At 24.6% G+C, this 21726-nt stretch overlaps 1 protein-coding gene across 3 annotated transcripts; it reads left to right on the forward strand.

The window, feature by feature from the left end:
* Nucleotides 1–1032: 1032 nt before the first annotated feature.
* Nucleotides 1033–20992, forward strand: LOC129968843 (motile sperm domain-containing protein 1-like). 3 transcript variants are annotated; one of them, XM_056083123.1, is made up of 6 exons: nt 1033–1192; nt 1786–1967; nt 5177–5255; nt 10391–10641; nt 15637–15789; nt 20011–20992. In XM_056083123.1, the coding sequence occupies exons 2-6, from the start codon at nt 1826–1828 to the stop codon at nt 20040–20042; spliced, it is 657 nt and encodes a 218-aa protein (XP_055939098.1). In that variant the 5' UTR covers nt 1033–1192; nt 1786–1825; the 3' UTR covers nt 20043–20992. The 3 variants fall into 3 exon arrangements, with proteins under 3 accessions (XP_055939098.1, XP_055939100.1, XP_055939099.1); XM_056083124.1 differs by lacking the exon at nt 1033–1192 and adding an exon at nt 1225–1354; XM_056083125.1 differs by lacking the exons at nt 15637–15789; nt 20011–20992 and adding an exon at nt 15156–15600.
* The last annotated feature ends 734 nt before the right edge of the window (nt 20993–21726 follow it).

Below are 21726 nucleotides of genomic sequence, written 5' to 3' on the forward strand. Positions count from 1 at the left end.
TTGAAGCATAATACATTTTAAAATATTATACAGAATCTTATCTTTAACATTATCCTTATATTGAACAATTATAAGATATTTCAGAATAAAAAAATATTCAGTACATAAATAAACAAATAAATAATGTATAATAAACTTTCAGAACAGGTAAAGACGGTTTCAAGGATCAGTTTTTTCTAAAGCTTTTATGTGAAACAAAATCTAAAATCCAGGTAGGATTCGAACCTTGTGCTTATAATATAGCTGATACTATAATAATCGTCACCTTCTTCTCTCTTCGGTTTTAACAATTATAAAACCGGATCATTTGTACTGCTGTTGCTAACTGTTGGTCATTCAAGGTCATGTTCCATTCCTTTGTACTCGTTCAGCTCAGAACTAGATTCTTATCTCCCCCTCCCCCTTACGAATTTTCGGTCCCTATTGCAAGTGGGATAGGAGATATGCAAATGCACAATTTTTAAACATCTCTCTTAATCTTTTTCGGAATGCTATGAAAGATAATTATTTATACAAGATGTACTTTATTGATTCAAAATTAATTTTTATTTCGAATAGATGTGGGTTCTAAACAGTTTGAGAAGAAAAATGTTCCGACATACATCTCATTTGAATGAAACGGAAGATGAGAGGCTTGAGGTAGATAAATTCGACTTGAAAAAAAATGGGATATTTGCCCAGTTTCGTCGTGACAGGTTTGTAAATTTAAAGAGTTTTAATTCTTTTTTATGGATTTAAAAATATTTTTACTGACTCTTTGTCTCATTGTAATTAAATTTTATATCATCAGTTGTAAATAAAAACACGTGGCGGACCCATAACCCATGTGCTAAATTTTTTTCAAAAGAAATCAGTTTTATGTGTATTTTTATTCTAAATTTCAGCTGAATCCATTTAAATTAAATTTATATAAACAAATCATCTACAGATTCTTATGTTTTTTTGATGTTGTTTTCAATTCATTTTTACAAAAAGGATGCTCTATCTGGCAACTCAATTCATGAGAAGTAGCTGTATTAAAAAAATAAATAAAAGCAATCCATGAGAGTCAGCTGTTTGCTGTATCACAACAAAGCTTTTTCAGTAAACAATAAGAAAAGTCGTAGTTTTTCTGTGCATTATCTTAAAATATACTGATTAATTTTTTTGAGAATATTTAATTGTTGTCTAAATTTTATAAATGAGTGAAGAGGTATGGTTTTTTTTGTTTTCAGCTTTTAACGTTTTAAATTTTTCCTGCGTCAAAGTTAATTACCATTCCATTGTATTTGAATAATCTTTATTTTTCCTCCATTTGAGTTAACAGTCCAGTATGCAGTATCTTTATTAAATGGAATAAAAACTTCTGTGCTGTGTATGTATCAATTAATGTTATAGAGTTTGCTGGATATAAAATTTAAAAAAAAAATTATTTCCTTTATATTCATTAATAAAATACTCGATTTTTGTTAAAACTTAATTTAAAAAAAATATTTTTTCCCCTTAAAGTTACAATTGGATTTGTACATTATAAAGCAGTATAAATATACAAATATTTTTTTATTTCACTTGGTTTTAATAGTTTTTCGATTAACTTTCCTCTTTCATTTTAAATACTTTTTTGATTAACAAAAAGCTGTTTTATTTTTTACTCTTGTTTTATAACAAATTAGATTATGTATTTTATTTTATAACAAATTATTTACCAATTTCTGTTAAAAAGTTATTGAATTTTTTTCTACTTAATAAATATTCAATGTATTTATGAATTGTATTTCAATTCTTTATTCTTAAACTGTCTTTCAGAGTTATCGGAGAAATCAACCACTTCGTTAAAAAAACCTTGATGCACGATCCAAATTTATTAGACAAATTGCCAGTGTTTACAACACCTCATCAGCAGATAACTTTTTATGCAGATGACCCATCATCACACCAACAATTACTCTCAATTATCAACCCTTATGATTTCTTTGTTAAATTTAAAAGTAAGTTTTTTTTTTATGTTATTTAAATTGAGTATCAAATATTTTAAATTTGCTCTCTATCCAGATAATTTTATTGTAAAATATTATATAGTTTGTGTATATATAATTGATAAAACTTGGTTCAGTTTCAGTGTGTTGAAATAATGTTTATTATACCCACTGGAGTAGAGTAATTATAGAATTTCACAAATTTTACTTGATATATTCAAAAGGTTTTTAATATGGTTAGGACGTTATCACTGATTTTGAAAAAAGTTACAAATATACAATGATATTTTTGATTTGAATGTTTATTATTATTGTGATGTATTATTTTTATCTCCCTTTCTTAATTTCAAAGCATGTAAATTTTGTACTTGAAAAACAAATTTTGTAAATAGAATAATTTTCTGATGGATAATAAATTTTTTCTTATTTTAGAATATTGATTTTCTAAAATGATGCAAACTTTCATTTACATTGTTTTTTATTTGTTTTGTGCTGTTTCTAGATTTGATCATTAAAAGTTATTATTTGATCAATATTTTCTTTTCATTATTTTATTAATTTTAGTTGTTTATTATATAACATATTAATAACTTGAAAAGATAGAATATCAGTTTATTAACATTTCCTGGTGAATTTTGTATATTGCTTACAAAAAGAAATATACAAAATTAAGTGAATACATTTTTAAAGTTAATAATCATAGAGCCCTCATCTTAGAATGTATATCAGAATGTTGTAATAAGCAACAAGCTATATTAGTAATACAAATAAAGATTATCATTGGTTTCATCATCAGTAAATAAAGTTAATAGATAGAAATTATATATATATTTTTTAAAATCCTTGAATTTGTAAGGGATAAAGTCAGTGATTGTTATTGCAATCTTACAAGTTCTCAGAAAGGGATGTATTGAGATCTATTTCTACTTATATAATATTCACCTAAGATTTCATAGTTGATAACAATTTATGTTCTGTAATAACTTGTGGTTAACTAAAGTTAACCAATGACATATAATTAATACACGTTTATCGATATATTTATACATTAAATTTTATTTTCTTGAATTGTCGTATTTTAAGAACTCAATCTTTTCAGATAAATTAAAATTGATTATTTTTTTTTATATCTAAATGATCTTGAAAAATATGTTGTGAATAATGTTAAAAGACTGACTTATACTTAAATTTCTATGCAATTTAAAATGGCAATGGGTGAAAATTACTATAAAGTATTGAAAATACAGTTCTGCTCTGAATGATTTTAAATACTATTTAAAGGTTTTATATTATTTTAATATGGGCTTAATTAAATATCTTGTTGCAAAACTAAAAGATTAAAACATTTGAATTAATTAAAACCATTATATCTGTATAAAATGTTTACATACATAGCACAGAAATTGCTTATTGTTGAATGGCAACAGTCAAATGTAAATAAAACCATCATAAATATTTCAGACAAAAATATGTTGAAATTTTTTACAGCTGCATTAAATGGAGCACTTTGCTTAGTTTATTAAAGGATTTACAAAAGGTTATTAGATAAGATTCACCATATTACCCAAAAGGTTCACTCAGTCTCAAAAATAGGCTCAACCATCACGCTGTGACTTGCCTATGGATATTGATATGAATATCTTCCAAAGCAATTATTTTAGAAAAATGGACTTCATGTTATCTTAAAAAAAAAAAAAAAAAAAAAAAACCTTTTCAGTGATATCAATTCCTTTTATGCTCACTCCCCCCCCCCAGAATGTAATAAAATTCTTTAATTCATTTGGAATACAGTTTGTAAAAATGTTTTAAAATTTATGATGGCATTCAAAATCATTCATCAAAAGGTTTTTTTGCATTTTTTTAACTCCATTGTGGAATTTTCACTTCTCCTTTTATTTAGTTAATATACACACATTTTTTTTTTTTTTTTGCTGTAAACTGATTTGATTAAATTTATATTTTATAGCCATATCACATGACAAAAAGTATTTACAAAAAAAATGCATTTTTTATTAATCATTTAACAGCCTTAAAAGTCAATCTGTTCGAGCAATCTGGCCACCAAAGGCAGCTAGTTTTTTTAAAAAAAATAAAAGTATATTAAGATGGGTATATTGGTTTTCTTATTCAGTATAATGTTTTAATCAATATCAATCCGACATTTATAAATGATGCATTTTTTATAGAATAGTTTACTTCCTATATAAAAGTACTTGTCTTTAGTGATCAGCTAGTTTGCTGGAGGTATTGGTGATATTTAATTTCATTTAAATTGCAAAAATATAATTTAATGCTCATTATTTTGTCAAATATTGAAATGTTTTAAATTCATATAATAAAGTATGAAATAAGAAATTTATTTACTTGAACAAAAGAATGAAGGAAAAAGTGACCTTAGTATCATTTTTAATCTTTTCCTCCTTTGTCAGGATTCTCAATAGAAATCCATTAACTAATTATGATTTTATAAAAAATTGTTCATGTAAAATTCTTTAGTAAGGTTTTTTTTTCATTTTATTTTAATTAAAATCTCCTTTCCAATGTTTATCAAATTTTATTTCATAATTCATGCTTATTCTCTTCAATTCTAGGTTTTTTTTGTGCATTTTTTCTATTTTTTTTTTAATTTTTTAATTAGATTTTTTTCCTTTTTTTTTCTTTTTGCATAAAAGTATTGTTTTAATAAAAATGTACGGACAGTATACAAAAAGACAACATTTCCGTTTCCCATCCTGTCTCGGAGATTATCTGTATTTTATACTTTATTTTCTCACTTATGCTTTGTTGCTCTACATTTCTATTATGAATGTCTGTATGCAATTATATAAATTAGCTTAATTGAATCAAAATATTAGATGAAATTTTGTCAGATATTTTTTTATATATATAATAAAAAAATACTGTCATATACTGTTTATTAGATATTAAAGACTAATCAATTCTAAAATCATATTAATTTTGTCAATTAAGAACTTATTAATAATTTATGTTTTTATTTTCTTTAAAACATTTTTTTTATTTAGTAAAGCTTATTTCTAAACAAAAATGTTTCTTCTAAGCTATGTATTCAAATTACTGTATAAATATTTAAATACATAATTTTATTATTATTATTATTATTATTTTGAAATTTTGATTTATTAATAGGAACGAGAGAATGCTGATATTTTACATGTTAGTTCTGTTACTTTTAAGTTATAAAAGTTTTTGTTAAATTTCAGTTCTGGTATCGCCAGATTGTTCCAAGTATTCAGTATCTGATGCCCATGGTACCATTAAGCCCCATCACACAGCCACTGTGTAAGAGATTTTTTTTATGCATAAATTATGATAATATTTAAAAGATTTTTGGATCCTGTTATATGAAGGTTAATGATAGTTACAAGTAAATTTTATGGCTTTAAATCATTGACTTTGGTATGCTGTCTTTAAGCAAACTAAAGCAGACTTTTAATTTAAAATGAGTTCTGAAAATAATTGGATTCCTTTTTTTTTGTATATTAATAATTTCTGTATAAATCATTAATTTAATTCTTCCAGATAGGTATTTTTCCATGTTGAGCAATTTGAAAAATTATAAATGGTTCAGAAAAATTGAGATTTTTAGAAAAGTATTCATGAAATATATATATTTTCTGTTCATTCCTATAATTTTTACTTTTGAATTGCTAGTTTTGATTTGGTGACTCATGGTTACCTCTGCTTAAACTATGGAAGTTTTCTCATATACTCAGACAATACAGAACTTCCTCTTATAAGAGTGCATCTTCTGAATGTATAGCAAAGGCTGAGAAGGAGATGATAAAACCCTGATAAACAAAGTAAATTTCACAATTGAGAATGTCTCCCCTTTATTCTATCACTGTCTTCTGTATATACTAATATAATATGATGTGTTTTGTACTTTGTTGTATAGTAAAAAAACAAACAAAAAAAACAAAAACAATATGCATACTGGATGCCTATTTTTGATCAGTAGAATCATTTATGCATATCTATTATTTGGGTTATTAAACTATATGAAATTATTGCCTCACTTTTGACTATTCATATTCACATGCACAAGATTAAAAAAGACCAATAAACTGTCAACTTTTTAATGTACAATAGATAACTTTTGAATTTAGTCCAAATTTAATAAAGATTTACTGTTCTAATGTTATTTATGGTATTTTTAATTTTTAGATCATATCTGTAACTTTTTATTTAAAGTCATGTAGTTGGTGACTTGATGCTAGGATTTCTGATTATAAATGATTTCTAAAATAGTCATTTAGAAATGATCTTTAGTAACATAATTTTTTATCAGGTTGTGCATTATTGTATTCAAATTTTATATATTTCCAACTGCCTTAATAATAATAGGGTTTTGAAAGGAATTGACATTTTTTAATGTCTTATGCTCTATATATTATAGTGAAAAAGATATGAAAAAAAAAAACATGTTGTATGAAAATTGTAATTGTTTGCATTGCCTAGCATCTAATTGCATGTTATCTTACACAGTGATGTAACTTCACTTCCTTCTTCTTCATAAAATTATTTATTCCTATATTAAATTGGTGCAACACATTTGTTGATATTATGTGAATACTCCCAATGTTAGGTTAATTGAATCGAAAACATTCTTGGAAGAAAAATCTAAAAATAGCAAACACAATTATATAGCATAACTGTCTAATATTCTGAATGGGTTATGTTTATAAATTGCACAAATAATTAAATGAAATAAAATCAGAATGTGAAAAATTCATTGTGATATTGTCAAAGATTATTAAAATAACTTCATTCCTTGGTTTTTAATAACGAAAAAAAAATCAAATATTTGATGAAATGAAAATGATATGAATTTCATTTAACTTCAAAAAAGTTTGTTACAAATTTGAATAAAGCATTTTCTTTTTAAATTTCCTAAAATTAGAGAAAAATGGTACAGAAATAAAATTGTCATTAAAATGATAATTTTTATGAATTTCAAAATATTGTCCAAACATTCTTGTGCAACTTTTTTTTTCTGAAGAGAAAGATTTCTGTTAGAGAAAGATGCCAAAATCTTGTTTAAATAATTGAAATTCTAATTAAATTTTTAAAAAATGTATCTGCAAAACACATTATCGTCTTCCAAAGTATAGTTGTGCCAAATTGTCATTTACTCAAATTTACAGTCAATTTATTTTGAGTATAAATCTAAAAGTTATATATTTCATGCTTCTAAAAAAACATGTATTTCATGTAAAGTGCATTTTTTGGGCATCTTCCCTTCATTCTAGAAATCCCGGATGCTGAGAATATTGAATTATTTTTTTAAAATGTCTTTCAGTAGGGAAAATGAATTAAAACTCATTTATCTTAATTGTATTTTTAGTTATTATATGAGAAACATGCTTTCCAAGTTTCATCAAAATTTTGTGAAACAACTACTATAAGCAAGCATATTTATGTATTTTTAGACAAATTAATATTAGCTTGAGGTTTTATTTACAGTATATTTAGCCTCACTATATTTTTAGTTCAAAAGCTTAAATAATGTTTATATTATCATGAAAAGTGCTTAAATTTGGGAGTCATTTTTAAGCACCTTAGAAGTGCTTAAGATTGAAAAGAAGGCCCTTAAAAACTAATTTTCTTGAGAAATGCAAAGAACCCCCCACCCCCCCTTTCCCTCAGTTGTTGAATGCAGTAAATTGAAAACATAAACATAAAGCTTTGTTTACCAATTGTTTTAAGAAATAAAAACAGCAAATGGGAAGATTTCAAAAAAGAATCCAGAATGAGACAGATTCAGGAGTGACAACACACATAGAGTTAACATTTAATGACCTTCTTTTTTCTCTTCCATAATGGGCTTTGCCATTTATTCAAATACTAGAATGATTATCTTGAAGAGGTAGTACAAAATATTTACAATGTTAAACTTTTTTCTACTTCAAAAATTTCATTGAACATCAATCTTTAGTATTTGTGATGGTAAAGAATTTTATTTATTGTAATTATGCTTGATGAATGTATGCTTAATCTTTTATGTGTTGTTAAAGGAGTTTATGCAGATTTGTTTGATCAATGGAATTTAAAAATCTTTAAGAAATAAGAATAAGAACAGAATCTTTTTCCTGTGGGCAGAATCTTTTTCTTGTAGTATTGGGGTGCTTGCTGAATTTTTACATTTGCATACTGTTTATGTCATCTACTGTTCCATTTATAATTTCACTCATTCTTATTCAAATTAACCTCTTTGTTACTTAATCATTTGGCAGTTTATTTAACTCATTTGATCGAACTAATTGCAGATGAAGGAAAATGATAATGTTTGAAGGGGATCATTGACATATTTTTTCTTTCTTTTCTTTTTTTGATAAAAGTGAAAGAATTTTCCTGTTTCTTCATCAGAATTCTCATTTTTTCTGCAGGATTCTTTGGCCCTTGAAAATCCTAAAAACTCTTTGAATTTTATTTTGATGTATTTGGTGCCTGGGAAGAGTGCTTGATTTTTCATTTGATCCTTAAAAAATGGTTGAAATTTACATCCATTACTTCTTGAGAGAGAAGAGAAAAGCTATCTTTAATTTGGTTTTTTCCTTAAGAATTCTACAAAAGAAAAAGACTGATATGGGAATACAGTCAATCATCCAGTGTAATTTGAAGTAAAGAATGTGGTTAGAAAGAAGAAAGAATTCATAGTTATAGCAGCAAGTAAGTTTGCCGCTATAACTATGAAGGATTCTGTATCAGTCTTAGCAGCTGGAGATAATAATATTAATGCCATTTATTGTATCTTCACAATGCTTAGATACTGAATTGAAATAGTCTTTGAAATATGTCAAAAGTTATTATTCATGTTACTCTTGAAAGGAGATATCAAAACTTATTCTGAAATTTGTTTTAAGGTAAGGACATTGCCAAACAATTATCCTGGACCAATAAAAGATTCTTGCTAATTTTTACTTAGTATGGATTCTTACATTAATTGAAATTTTATTGAAATGTTTGGATGATAATATGTATCACTAGATATTAAGACATGAAATTTTGATGAAGCATTCAACAAATCTTTATAAATGAAGTAGTTAGATTTAAATATTCAATTTGGAATGAGGAAAAAAAAAATGATTAAAACTAGATGCATGGTTTCACCTTTTGTGAGTTGTTTCGCAGCAAAGATACCTTACAATTCATAATTCTGCAAAAAAAAAAAAAAAAAAAAAAAATTGGAGATTCGAGAAAGGTTTTTTTATTTGTCTCAACGAATGGTCAATAAATTGGATTTTTTTTAACTCATTAAGTGTTGAAATGAAAAAAGAATTTTCCATTTTCTTAATTGTGTATGAAAGTAGGTAGTGGTAGTTTGCATATTGTCAGTTATACGTTTAGACATAGCAAAATGCTGTCAGTATGGGATATTGATCATCTTTTAGTCTAAAATCATCAAAAATTCATCAGTGAAAATGGAGGACTATTTAAACTTTTAGAGAGTGAGGGATTTGCTAAGAATTTTTGCTTAACTAAGTACATAACATCTAGAGGATACAACGTTTACTTTCGAAAGGGCATGTTTCTACTACCATAATCCTAATTATGCAAACCTGTTATTAAGTACCCAATCTCTCAATTTTTTTTTTTTTTTTTTTTTTTTTTTGCCATTGAACAAAATTATAAAACAATTTTCAGTATTCTACTGAAGACACTCTCCATTTTTATCATATATATATACATATATAATAATGAAAACACTGTCCATTTTTGTCATATATATATATATATATATATAATGGAAACACTGCCCATTTTTGTCATATACATATATATATAATCTTCAGTGCTTCAGTGGCAATTTGAAAACTTTTAGTTTCATGAAAAATTATGTTCTTGTAGCTTAATAACTGAATAACTGTAAATAGCATTTTTTAATTTTTTTCAAAGATTTATATGCCAATATCAGCAAAGTTAGTATTGGATTCATTTGAGAAAGAATGTAAAAAAGTTCTTACTAATCAAAATTTTTTTAAAATAATTTCTTGAGGGGTAGGTGGGTGGGGGCTACTTAATGATGTTAATGTCATAATATTGCAGCATTTGTTTGTTTGAATTATTTATATATCTTTGAGAATGTTTGCAAACTGGGATTTGAAACAAGTGTGGATGTTAATGTTTGAAAATATTGGTAATTTTTTTTATGTATAATGGCATTTAAAATTTAATATTGACAAATAATTTATTATTGATTAATTAGAAAGTACTGAATTATTTTATTTTTGTGAAGAGTTGTAAAAAGCAAATAATTATGGAAAATTTTAAAATACAGTAATTGAAAAATAAATTAGAAAAAATGGTATTTTAAAAATATTTTTTGATTCTGCACTGGTATTGTTATAATATCTTTGGAATGACACATTTATGCTTTTTATTTGAATTTGAGGATTTCTTTTCTTTTTCAACAGTACTTTACATCATCTAGCAGTAAATTCTAGTAATATTGGCGTAACTGAAAAAATTAGGGTATTCTTGTACAGTACAGTAGATCGGACTAAAGTGAGTGGCAAGCGAGATCTTTCTGTTGTACTTTTGGACTCTGCACCTAAAGAAAGGCTACGTTCTCATGAAGTTGATCGATTTCAACAATTAGAAGCAAGTTCTGCTGTGCAGGGACAGTTGAGACAGCAACCTCTGCCTGTACCCATTGTTCAAGAGCGTAAGCAAAGCTTTTATTGTTTTTTATATGTTATTATTTATTTGTAAATTATTTTTTTGGAATAATACTCATACTGGCATAAGATTTGGAATATAAAACTGGGTATTGGTTTATTAAAATTTGTTTAATAATTTTAACCCTTTCGCCATTCTCTCCTGTCCGCGAAAATTTCTGTATTTCCTTGGTTTTTCGACGCATTAGAACAAACAAAAATAAGAACTTAAACAAGTAAACATTTACAAAACGTTTTAAGTTTTAAATTGTAGAAGAATGCTTGAAGCACATTACGGCGGCTCTGTAGAAGTTTCGCTTGGGTGCACTATAAACGCGTTACGGACGACAGAGAAGTAAATAAGCAAAACTGAACTGAAAAAAATAAATTATCAATTTTTGTAATTTCTTTCAGTTTGATGGTACAGAAATTTTGGTCTTATTACCTCTGGGTAAAGTCACCACCCACTTTAGATTGATGAAAAAAACAGAAAAGAATGAAATAAAAAAAATACAATATTCTTTTTTTCAGCATTTTTATATGCAAAAAAAAAAAAAAAAAGTTATGAAAGATTTATAAAAAGAAGAGCAAAATAATGAAGAATTACTTTGTTTAGTAATTAATATGTTTAAAAGAAGTTGTGCAGAAACGAACCATTTATATCATCCATTGGTATTTTAACTTTACAGTAATGCTCATTCATCCCCAAATATGCAGCAATATTCTTTTTTTTTTTTTTTTTTTTTTTTTCATTTATTTCTGGAAAATTATTGCTTTATGCAAGAAAGCTCTATAAATATCTATTTTTGCATAATGTTTTGAATTGAATTCTGATTTAATTATTTTAAAATTTCTAAAGAATTTAATAAATATAGAACATTTCTTTGAGATAATTTTGTTTTTCTCTTTATATATAAATTTTATTAATTATAATTATTCTTCAAATTTAAATGATTGTTCAAATTTAAGTTCACTTTTGTTATAAATGATTTATGTATCTGCAACATTTACTTCATTTGAAGTTTGCAATTTTCTTTAGAACCTTTTATACATGAAAATTACTAATTTCATTACATTTTTATTTATAAATGAATTACACTAATGAATAAAAACTACTAACATTATAAAGATCACATTCCTGTTTATGGAGTCACTAACTGATATACTCAGTGTTGTTTATAATGAAATTACATTCATATTTTTTTACTAAGGAAATATTAATTCTTTAATTAATTGGTGCAAGACCTTTTAAATTTTGCTTTATTTTAAATATTTGTGAATAAGATTTGAAGTACTTACAGTTAACTTTAGGCTATTAGTATTTATTATCACAAATCAAACTAGATCCTGAAAAAACATAGTTGAAATGTTATGCATATGAAAATAAAAATATACTTAATAGTAGCGCTCAATGGAACGCCACATTGTGCATGGATAAATATTTTTTTTCTTACATATAATATTTTTAATGTTATAATAAAATGCATAAAATAAAATAATACACCTAATATTTCTATCCTATGTAACTTTATTTTTAAATGAAATAATAAAAATCTATTGAACTAAAGAATTTTAATATCTTGTAAATTTCTCAAAAAGTTACAGTATGTCATAAACAATTTTGGACAAGTTTAAAAATATTGATTTTTTAAAATAAATTAATAATTTATAAAAAACAATATAAAATATCTTTAAACATTAAGAATTACAACTTGTGTTTGCAACATTAAATTGGAAAGTTGCCCTTTTTTTAAAAGTAAATTCACATCTTCAATAATCATTGAAAGCAAGTAATCTAGTTTTGAATTAAGTTTTAGTAATAATAAGCCTTAAATGGAATTTTTTAATTTATAAAACATTTTTCATTATCAATAAGGTAAAATAAATCTTATTGAAATATCATTTTCTGTATTTTGCTACTTAAAATTTAATAAATAAATCTCGAGCACTCCCATTTTATTCTTGGGTAATATTACACATAAATAATAAGGACATAATTTTAAATTATGATATTAACTTCTTAATTATCTCTAAACTTCAAAAATTCTTTCTTTTCAAAATTGGAAAAAATTAGTGTTTCTCTTTTATTTATATAGCTTTGCTCCTTGAATAGATTAAAATTAGCATTACCATCCTTGTAAGCCAGTTTTTTAAGGCTCTTCTTTATTTAATATAATCTGAAATAGTTTCTTTAAATGATGAGATGTTCGCTCATTTTATAAAATGATATTAATTTAGTTATACTAATCAGTTATAATTTAGTATTGGAACTTATTTCATTTTAATCACTATACCCCCTCCCCTAAAGAATTGAACAGGGGAAAAAAAAAAAAAAAAAAAAACCAGCACACAGAGGAATTTGTACTCAGCTGTCAAAATACTTTACACAGAATTCTTAAAATTAATGAGGTTTAATACTGAATTCTTAAAAAATTTGGTCATAAATAATTAATTGAATTACAATGATTACATATTATTCAGGTAATTATAAAGTATTTATCTAAATTTATTATAATGCATAGTTACATATTAAATTAAGTGTAAAGGTTTTTTTTTTTTTTTTTTTTTTTTTTTTACCTTGCCCTCCCCAGAAAAGGAAATTTATTATTTTCTTATGAAATACAGTACTAAATAAAAAAAATTAAATTATTGTAACCATCTGATTAGTCAACCATATTCAAAATGTATCTCATGCCAAATATAATTTTGATTTGCCATTTGCACATAAGAATATATTGGGGCGAGGGGGGGACTAGAATTAAGTTGTATTTTTTTAAATGTTCAAATTTGTGGTTAAAAAATATATTTGATATATAAGATTGCTTTTATTATCGAAATCATGCAAGATTTTGACTATATTTAAAGTAGTTTAGCTGATTATAAATACATACCAGAGCTAATTATAACACATAGATGTATAACAAAATTTAACAGTTACAAATATGTTTTCTTAAAATGATGAAAATTATTATTTTATGAAATGCACAACTATATATATTAAGAAGTTTGGCACACACATAAGTACTTTATATACACATAAAATAAATTGCATGCCAAATCATTTCGAAAAATAAGAATTATTTTATGTTTAAAATTAAATGCATGTGCAGTAAGAAATCTTTCATTCATAAATTATAAAATTACTTTTAACTGTCAATTTAAAAATATAATTCCTGAATAAAAAGGATATCTGAAAATAATAACTTTTTTTTTTTCCTTTCTTTCTTTCTTTTTTCCTTTTTTTGGAACAGATGAAAAAATTGTAATCTATTCATTTGATGAAACAATGAAATAAAGTTGATTCTCTTTGCAAAATAGAAAATATTGCTGAAAAACATGTTTATTAAAAATCTTTTTAAACAATTATTAAAATTAGGAAAAATTTTGTATTTCAAAATAGTAGTATCATTTAAAAGCTTAAAAAAACTTTTAAACTGATGCTACAGTAGTATGTTTTCTGAAATTATTGCATAAAAGAGCCAAAATTTTGTTTAATTAACTCTAAATTGAAATGTTGGAAAATTGGCTGTAATATATATATTTTCAAATTTAGTTATTTTAAGTCGAATATCCCTGTTGAGTGCCAGCCTGTCAGCATACACACCCATTTTAAATAATAGTGTAATACTTTGTGTGTGGTTATTTATGAATATACAAGCTGTCTAGAGACAACTAACATATCAATAAATATAACATAATTGTTATGTTCTTAATAGTTGAAAATAATTTGTAGAACAGAATATCTTATAGAATTGTTGGACAAATTATTGACAAAAGGGAAATTATTAAATTGTGTATGAATTGTTTCAAATAAACATGAAATTTATTATTATTTTCATTTATTAATTATGGAGTAACAATCAGATTCTGTAGAAGTTTTGTTGTCAAATATTCATGTTTCTCTTGTATGCTAATTTTTACTCTTGAAAAAATAATCTAAAAATAGCTTTAAAAAATCTAAGCAATTTGGAAGTACATTATAGCACACTTCCTTTATAAAGATGACAGCAGGCCAGAAAAATGTTAGAATCTCTTGACATTTTAACTTTATAATGTGGAGAAAGAATCTGAGTAGTACATGGCCATAATAATTTCAAGAGTCTCAATATAATGATTACCTGCTTGAGCCTTGTTTCAATTTAGCTTAGGTTTATATAACGTCTCTTATGTTTATATTAAATTTGATAGGTTTAAAACCTTTAAATTAGAATAAAGTGGAAATGTAAGCAAATTAAATAACAATAAGAAAATTTGAAATATATTAAATTTTACAGTTATAAATTTTCAATTTCCCCACCTTTTTTTGTTTAACTATTACACCATTCATTTTAAATAATTGCAGAAAATTGGTGCTTATTTCTCCTATGTGTTTTGCTTTATAAAATTCATACATTTATTTCATATATTAAGAAAATTTCGAATTGCTGAGATAAAAAGTATCAAGCAGATTAGAATATATATCATGTTTTTAAATTTTAACATATATTGCATTACTTACTTTTTCTTTTGCTTTTTGTTTCAGAAAGGAGTAACCTTATCACTTTATGCGTAATACCTATTATATTAGGTGTACTAGTATTCAGTATGACAACAGGAGGTGATGTTTGTAATTGCACCTGTAGCAACAATTAAAAATATTCATTTTTTTTCAATGATAAAAAATTGATACAGGCCAGAAATTATGAAACCTGTAATATTTTCAATTAATAATATCTGTTATGTCACTTACTTTTTCTTCTTTTCTTTTACTTCCTTTCATTTCTGAAAGAAGGACATAATATAATTTTATACTCAGCTACTTTTATACTAGATGTACTAGTATCAGCATGTTAAATGAATGTAACAGTGACAAGAACTTCTCTAACATCCTCTGAAAATATTCATGTTTCTGAAATAAAAATATATTGTATGGATATTGCAATGTATACAATATTTTCAAATAATAATAAGTTATTTCACTCATCTTTTTCTTTCTTTCTTTTTCTTTATTTCTTTAATTTCAGAAAGGAGTAACAATAAGGCTTTATACATAATTGCTATTATACTAGGTATACTAGTATTAGCAATGCCAAAAGAAGGTGATGTCAATGAGTACTTCCCTAACATCCTTCCAAGACCAACATCAGAAATGAAACAAATGGCATGCTTTTTGCTAGGTATGTCATGCTCTAACTTAATATCTTTTAAGTTTAGGTAGGGATTTTATTGATATGTAAATGATTTTTGAAGTAATTTTCAGACTCTTGAGATACAACTTCCAATCACTTTAAATCATATTTTAAATATTTTTTATAATATATTTTATTACCAGTATTTTGGACAAATTGTTGATAATTTTAAAAACTACTAAAAATTCATAAAAAATTGTTGTCAGAAATTAATTTAAAATTTATATCCAACCTTCTGAGGCTTATATAATGGTTTTCAATTGAAATAATAAAGTTACCATTTATTGCATATGATTTTGTCATGTATTTATTTATTTATAGTATGTGCTTGTTTTGTTATATTGGCTGCTTTTGGTTTGCAGCTGCTTTGCTGATTTTATTAATTATAAAATATATACTTAAAATTCTATATTATTATTGTATTAATAATTTGAAATTGAATCTTAAGTGTTGGAAGTAATTTTCAATAAAATTTTGAAATTTAATGGAATGTTATTTTTGAGGAAAATTATAAATAATAAAATGAAGATTCAAACAAATGTTTGCTATAAATCAAGTGAAATGTTTAAGGAAAAGTGAATTTCTAGACGATTTTTAGATAAAACAATTATTTCCAAAATTAAAATTCAGATGTATTAAGAATTTTAAAAATAATCAGCTTCAGGTGTGTATCAATTCAAACTTTAAAATTTACCAGTAAAAAAAAAAAAAAATTAAATTAGAAGGTGACAAAACTGTAAATGATTGGAATAATTTATTGCCATCTCAAATAATATGAACTTCTTATTGAATTGCTAAAAGGATTTGAAATGCATTTTGATTTCTCAAATACCATAAAAATGAAAAAGTTAATTAAAAATGACTATAATCCCTGTAATGTGAACCAGCATTAAGAAATTATTTGAACGATAATACATGCATCCAGAAAATATTGATAACTTTTGCTTTTATTAAAAAATGAAAACATTTTGCTGAACAAAAAAATTATTCAGTTGCTTTTTTTTATTTAATGTTTTTATTTGATGTTTATATTCTGTCTGTGATATTCTAATTCACTTAATTGAAAAATAGGTTAAGCATATAATTTTAAAGAGTAATAAAGATTTAATATAAAAATCTCGCAGAATGTTTTCTTTTTGTCTTCTTATTTGAACAATGGCAATGTTTGATCATGGTTTGAACAAACAATTTTCAAAATTCATTTTGAAAATGGATGTCTGTTTATAAATATTACGAACCATTAAAAAAATTATTACTTTAAAAAAATCCATTCCATTATCAAAAAAGAAAAAAAGTTTTTACATATATATGAATATTTAGCACTGTATCTGCATTATCATCTATGTTTATTTGTCCTATCTTTGTTGTATCTGTGTTTATTTGTTTGTAAGAAAGAGCAAAATGCATATATTTTTATGCCTAACAGTTTTTGAACGCTTGCATTTAACCCTTAATTAGATTTTAATACTTCAATCCAAATTAATAAACTGCATATTTATTCTCATCTTTTGGTGTATGTAAAACTAGCATGCATGGATGCAAATCACTTTAGAATATGTAGCATGCAATTAGTGTGGAATTTCTACTTTAAAACCAGCAATTTTCAAATAGTTAGCCATGGATTTTATTGTTATTGCAAAAGTAAAACGAAAAGAAGGAAATTAAAAAAAAAAAAAACCCTTAAAATTATTAAAAATTGAACGTTATATCACTTGGAATACATGGAAAGAGAAGAGTGCAAGAATTCTTTCCGTTGCAATGAACTGTAGGGATGTCTGTTTAAATTCCATTAGGCATATGGCACCTGATTCTGATATTTCATTATAAAATTTAGCAGGATTGAAATTCATGAGGAGCATGATAGATAAAACAACTTTTATATTTTAATATATACATTGGCATTCCAGGGGGATAGAAGATCAGCAATTCTCTTGCATGTAAATGATTTCCTCTTCATCAATTACAATGCCACAAATTTACACATGACAGAATTTTTTTGATAATTATTGATGAATAATGTTTAATTTTAATGAATTTTTTATTGTTGAAAGATAATTCTTGACTTCACAAAGGCATTGTCGGCTCGTATGTTTTTTGTTTTTCTAGGTCAAATTTCACATTAATTCTTTCTAAGAGAGGGACAGATAAAAGTCAAATCAATTTGAAGCAATTCCTTCTGGAGAAATCTTTTATTGTTTTACGAAATTTTCAAAAGTGATATAATAAAATTTAGGATATGATCAATCAAGTGATATAATCAAAAGTGATATAAGCAATTTTTGTGAGTTATTAAAGTTTTCTTTCAGATAATTCAAAAATTGAAAAAGCCAGTATTAAATACAAACTGTCGAGTACCAGCATTTCAGGAATTACTTACCAAGCTAGATAAGCAAGAATTATAATAATAATAAAAAAAAACTATAAATTTTATTATTTCTGAATATATTATATCTGATTATTTCATGTATATTCTTGTATAAAAATATTATAAAAATATAAATATATAGCATATTCTTGGCCATTATAGCAATCACAATTCTAAATCACATAAATAATATTTTGAATTAAATTTCACTTTCTTTTTTATTGTTATAAAACACACTGGGCTATAACACACATTAATATAAAAAGAAAAAGTTAGGGCATTTTTTTAAATAAATATGCAAAAAAAAAAAAAAATGATTCAAATATCTTTGATACTTTTCTGGATATTGCTATTCAAAGTTCTATTGCATCATTTTCATTTGATAAAAAAAAAAAAAAAAAGGAAAGAACACTCCATTATTTTTTCTCTCTGCATATTGAATTTTTCTTGGATACTTATGTTCTATATATATACAGTTGCAGAAAAAAATTAACTATTTAGCTGTATTCTTAGATAGTTCCTCATACAATCATAAAACAAAATGGGACTCAGTAGGATTTAATGTTTTCTTAAAGATTTCTTCATTAAAAATTTCATAAAGGGCTCTCTGTATATTAAAATACTAGCCGTCTTTGTCGACCAGTTGGCTTGCAGTGTTTAATGATACAAATAAATACTTTGTGTAACTGTGTCAATGGCTTCTACAGCAAAACTGGTAAATTATTTATAAACATCAATATTTTAGAAGTCTTGCAGCATTCTGTTTATTGTGCCATGCATCTTTCTATTTTTTTGTCTATATTTTCAATCATATCACAAGAAAAAATGGCAATGTTTAAAAATCAATGCATTAGGGAATTTTTCACCATTGTTTGATACTGAAGTTAAAACTTAACTCCAAGCTCAGCAAGGTTTTAAAAATTTTATTAAAAGCATGCTCTATACTGAGGCATCATTTTGGTCTATTCGTTTCGAAAGTGTAGGTTTTGATCCTCTAATATTAGAATAAAATTTTGGTTTCTTTTTTCATACTTGGAAAAATATTATTGGCTTTAAATGTATTCTGTAAGCCAATTATAATTTATTATATATTAATAATATAATTTATTCTACAGATTTAGCAAACATATTTATAATTTATTATATATTAATAATATAATTTATTCTACAGATTTAGCAAACATATTTATAATTTATTATATATTAATAATATAATTTATTCTACAGATTTAGCAAACATATTTATCATTTTTTTTCAGAATGAAAGTTAAAAAAATTTTTTAATTGCAAAATAAATTTAGGCTTGAATTACTGGACATGTGAAATTTCATCTCCTTCCTACATATACATTTTCTGTTGCATTGTTTTCTATTTTGACTCAAAAACCATCCCAATAGTTTTTTATTTGGTTTTCAAAAGCTACTGATCATACATTTTTTTGTAACATATTTTTCCCACCTCATTGTGATTAAGAATGTATAAAAAAATTTCAGCTGTAATTAAAAAAATATAATAAAATAACTTCTAATGTCTTAATTTAATATGGCTATTAAATATTATTCTTAATATTTAATAGCCATTGCATTTAAATCTAATGGAGAATCACAATTCCTATATTTCTGTCTTGAATCATCTATTAAATTTATTTTTTATTTAAAAATTGATATGAATGTATTATTTATTGCTATTTAAGCTAAGTTGAACTTTGGAAAGTTCATTTGAAAATTTTTTAACGTTAATTAATAATTTAAAAATATGCTGTAATCTTGTTATATTTTTAATGCTTGATTATTAAATATGCTTTAAAATATTAATCATTTCCACCCTTTTCCTTTTGTATTCAGGTATTTTATGTACTTTACTTTTCCAAAGTTGACAGCTACCTCGATGCTTACAATGAAAGAACTTGTGTCTTCAATGGAACTTGATGTTGAAAGTCTTTTAAACTGATAAAAAATTATATTTTGTCAGTCATGTGCTATTGTCGTTTTATTTGGTTTATCAAGTTTAACCTTTGGCTCAATTTCACTCAGAAAGTGAAAGGATGTTTTTAAAAACAGGTTCTAAATGAACTATATGTAACCAATTGAACACTGGTTGCTTGACTTTTATTTTGCTTATTTGTTTATTTTTAATATACATTAGTCTCTGAAATTTTGTATTGCTTATTTCAATGATAATAATGAAAGCTAGTTGTTTGTGCACACACTGAGATTTATTTTATAGCTGTAAAGTGTAAAATACTTTTTCAGAAAGAATTTTAATTTTTAAAACGAATTATGCTGATAGAAAATTGTTGAATGTAAATTTTATGTATTATTAATAATCCAATTAAAATGTACTGTATTATGCTTCATGTAAAATGCACTGCTGTTGTGTAAAATATAGAAAGTGCAATGAATTTGTTATGGCATGCTTGTATGGTATCCTTGATATTGGACCAGCTCCGATTGAATATATGACGGTAGGTAGTAAAAGAAAAAGTGCATTTACATGTTATTTAATTAGTAGCCATGTGCTCGATATTTCTATTTTAAATTGGTAGTTGAAAATCTACTATACTCAAACGCCACAATGTGAAGTGTGATTGATTTCTTGTATGGTTTTAAAAAAATTTTTAGTATTTAATTTAGTTGTAAATTTGAATGATTTATTTAAATGCAGTGTTTTTTTTTTGTTTGTTTGTTTGATGATGTTTACTGTGCAGCTGTTGACAGAGATGCTTTTTGATGCATCTTTTTTTTTATACATGCAATGTAATTATGAAACTCATCCATGTTTGTGTTCAGCTTGAAGATCTAAAATAAATTTGTCTTTTTCCAAATACTTTTAAAATGTTGTTTTCACTTATTTTAATCATATGTTTAAAATAATAGCTTGCTTGCAGATCATATTTTGAATAATTAGAAAAGAGGTAAAAATTTTATAGGCCAGTTTAATTACAGATAAGGACATACCAAACATAATTAGTTTTTGTTTAAACTAATATTTGATTTAAAATAATTTAAAGAAAAAGAACAATCAGATAATACATAATATTAATTCAAAGTAAGTTTTAAAAAATTGAAATTAATGCAATTAATAATAGTGCATTATTTGGGTTATTAAGATATGAAATCATTCATTAAAGCAAAAAAGTATTAAGGTGAATATATTTAGCACTTTGTAATCTGACCAAAAATTGTAAATGACTCAATTGGCACAAAGTAAATATTTTGCTTATGTTGAGTAAAGATTAAAAAAGAATGAGAGAAATATAAGCATAAAGTAAAAGAAACATCTAGTATTAGTATATATTAACATATAAATAAAATAGTTAGTAGTTATACATAATAGTTAGGCTTTATACATAATTATACTCGGCATGAAAATAATAAAACACCTTTTCAGTGCTTTTAATTTCATAAATCACTTCATTTTCTTTTAAGAAAAACGATTTTTTATTGTTATAATTGAATTACTGATTTTTATGTTTTCACGTATATGAAGCACTAGAATTTTCAATTCTTAAATTGAAGAATTTTTTTTCTTTTGATTTATTGGTACTTATATATTAATCA

The sequence above is a fragment of the Argiope bruennichi genome, chromosome 5, assembly GCF_947563725.1.
Source record: "Argiope bruennichi chromosome 5, qqArgBrue1.1, whole genome shotgun sequence".
Classification (NCBI taxonomy): Eukaryota; Metazoa; Arthropoda; class Arachnida; order Araneae; family Araneidae; genus Argiope; species Argiope bruennichi.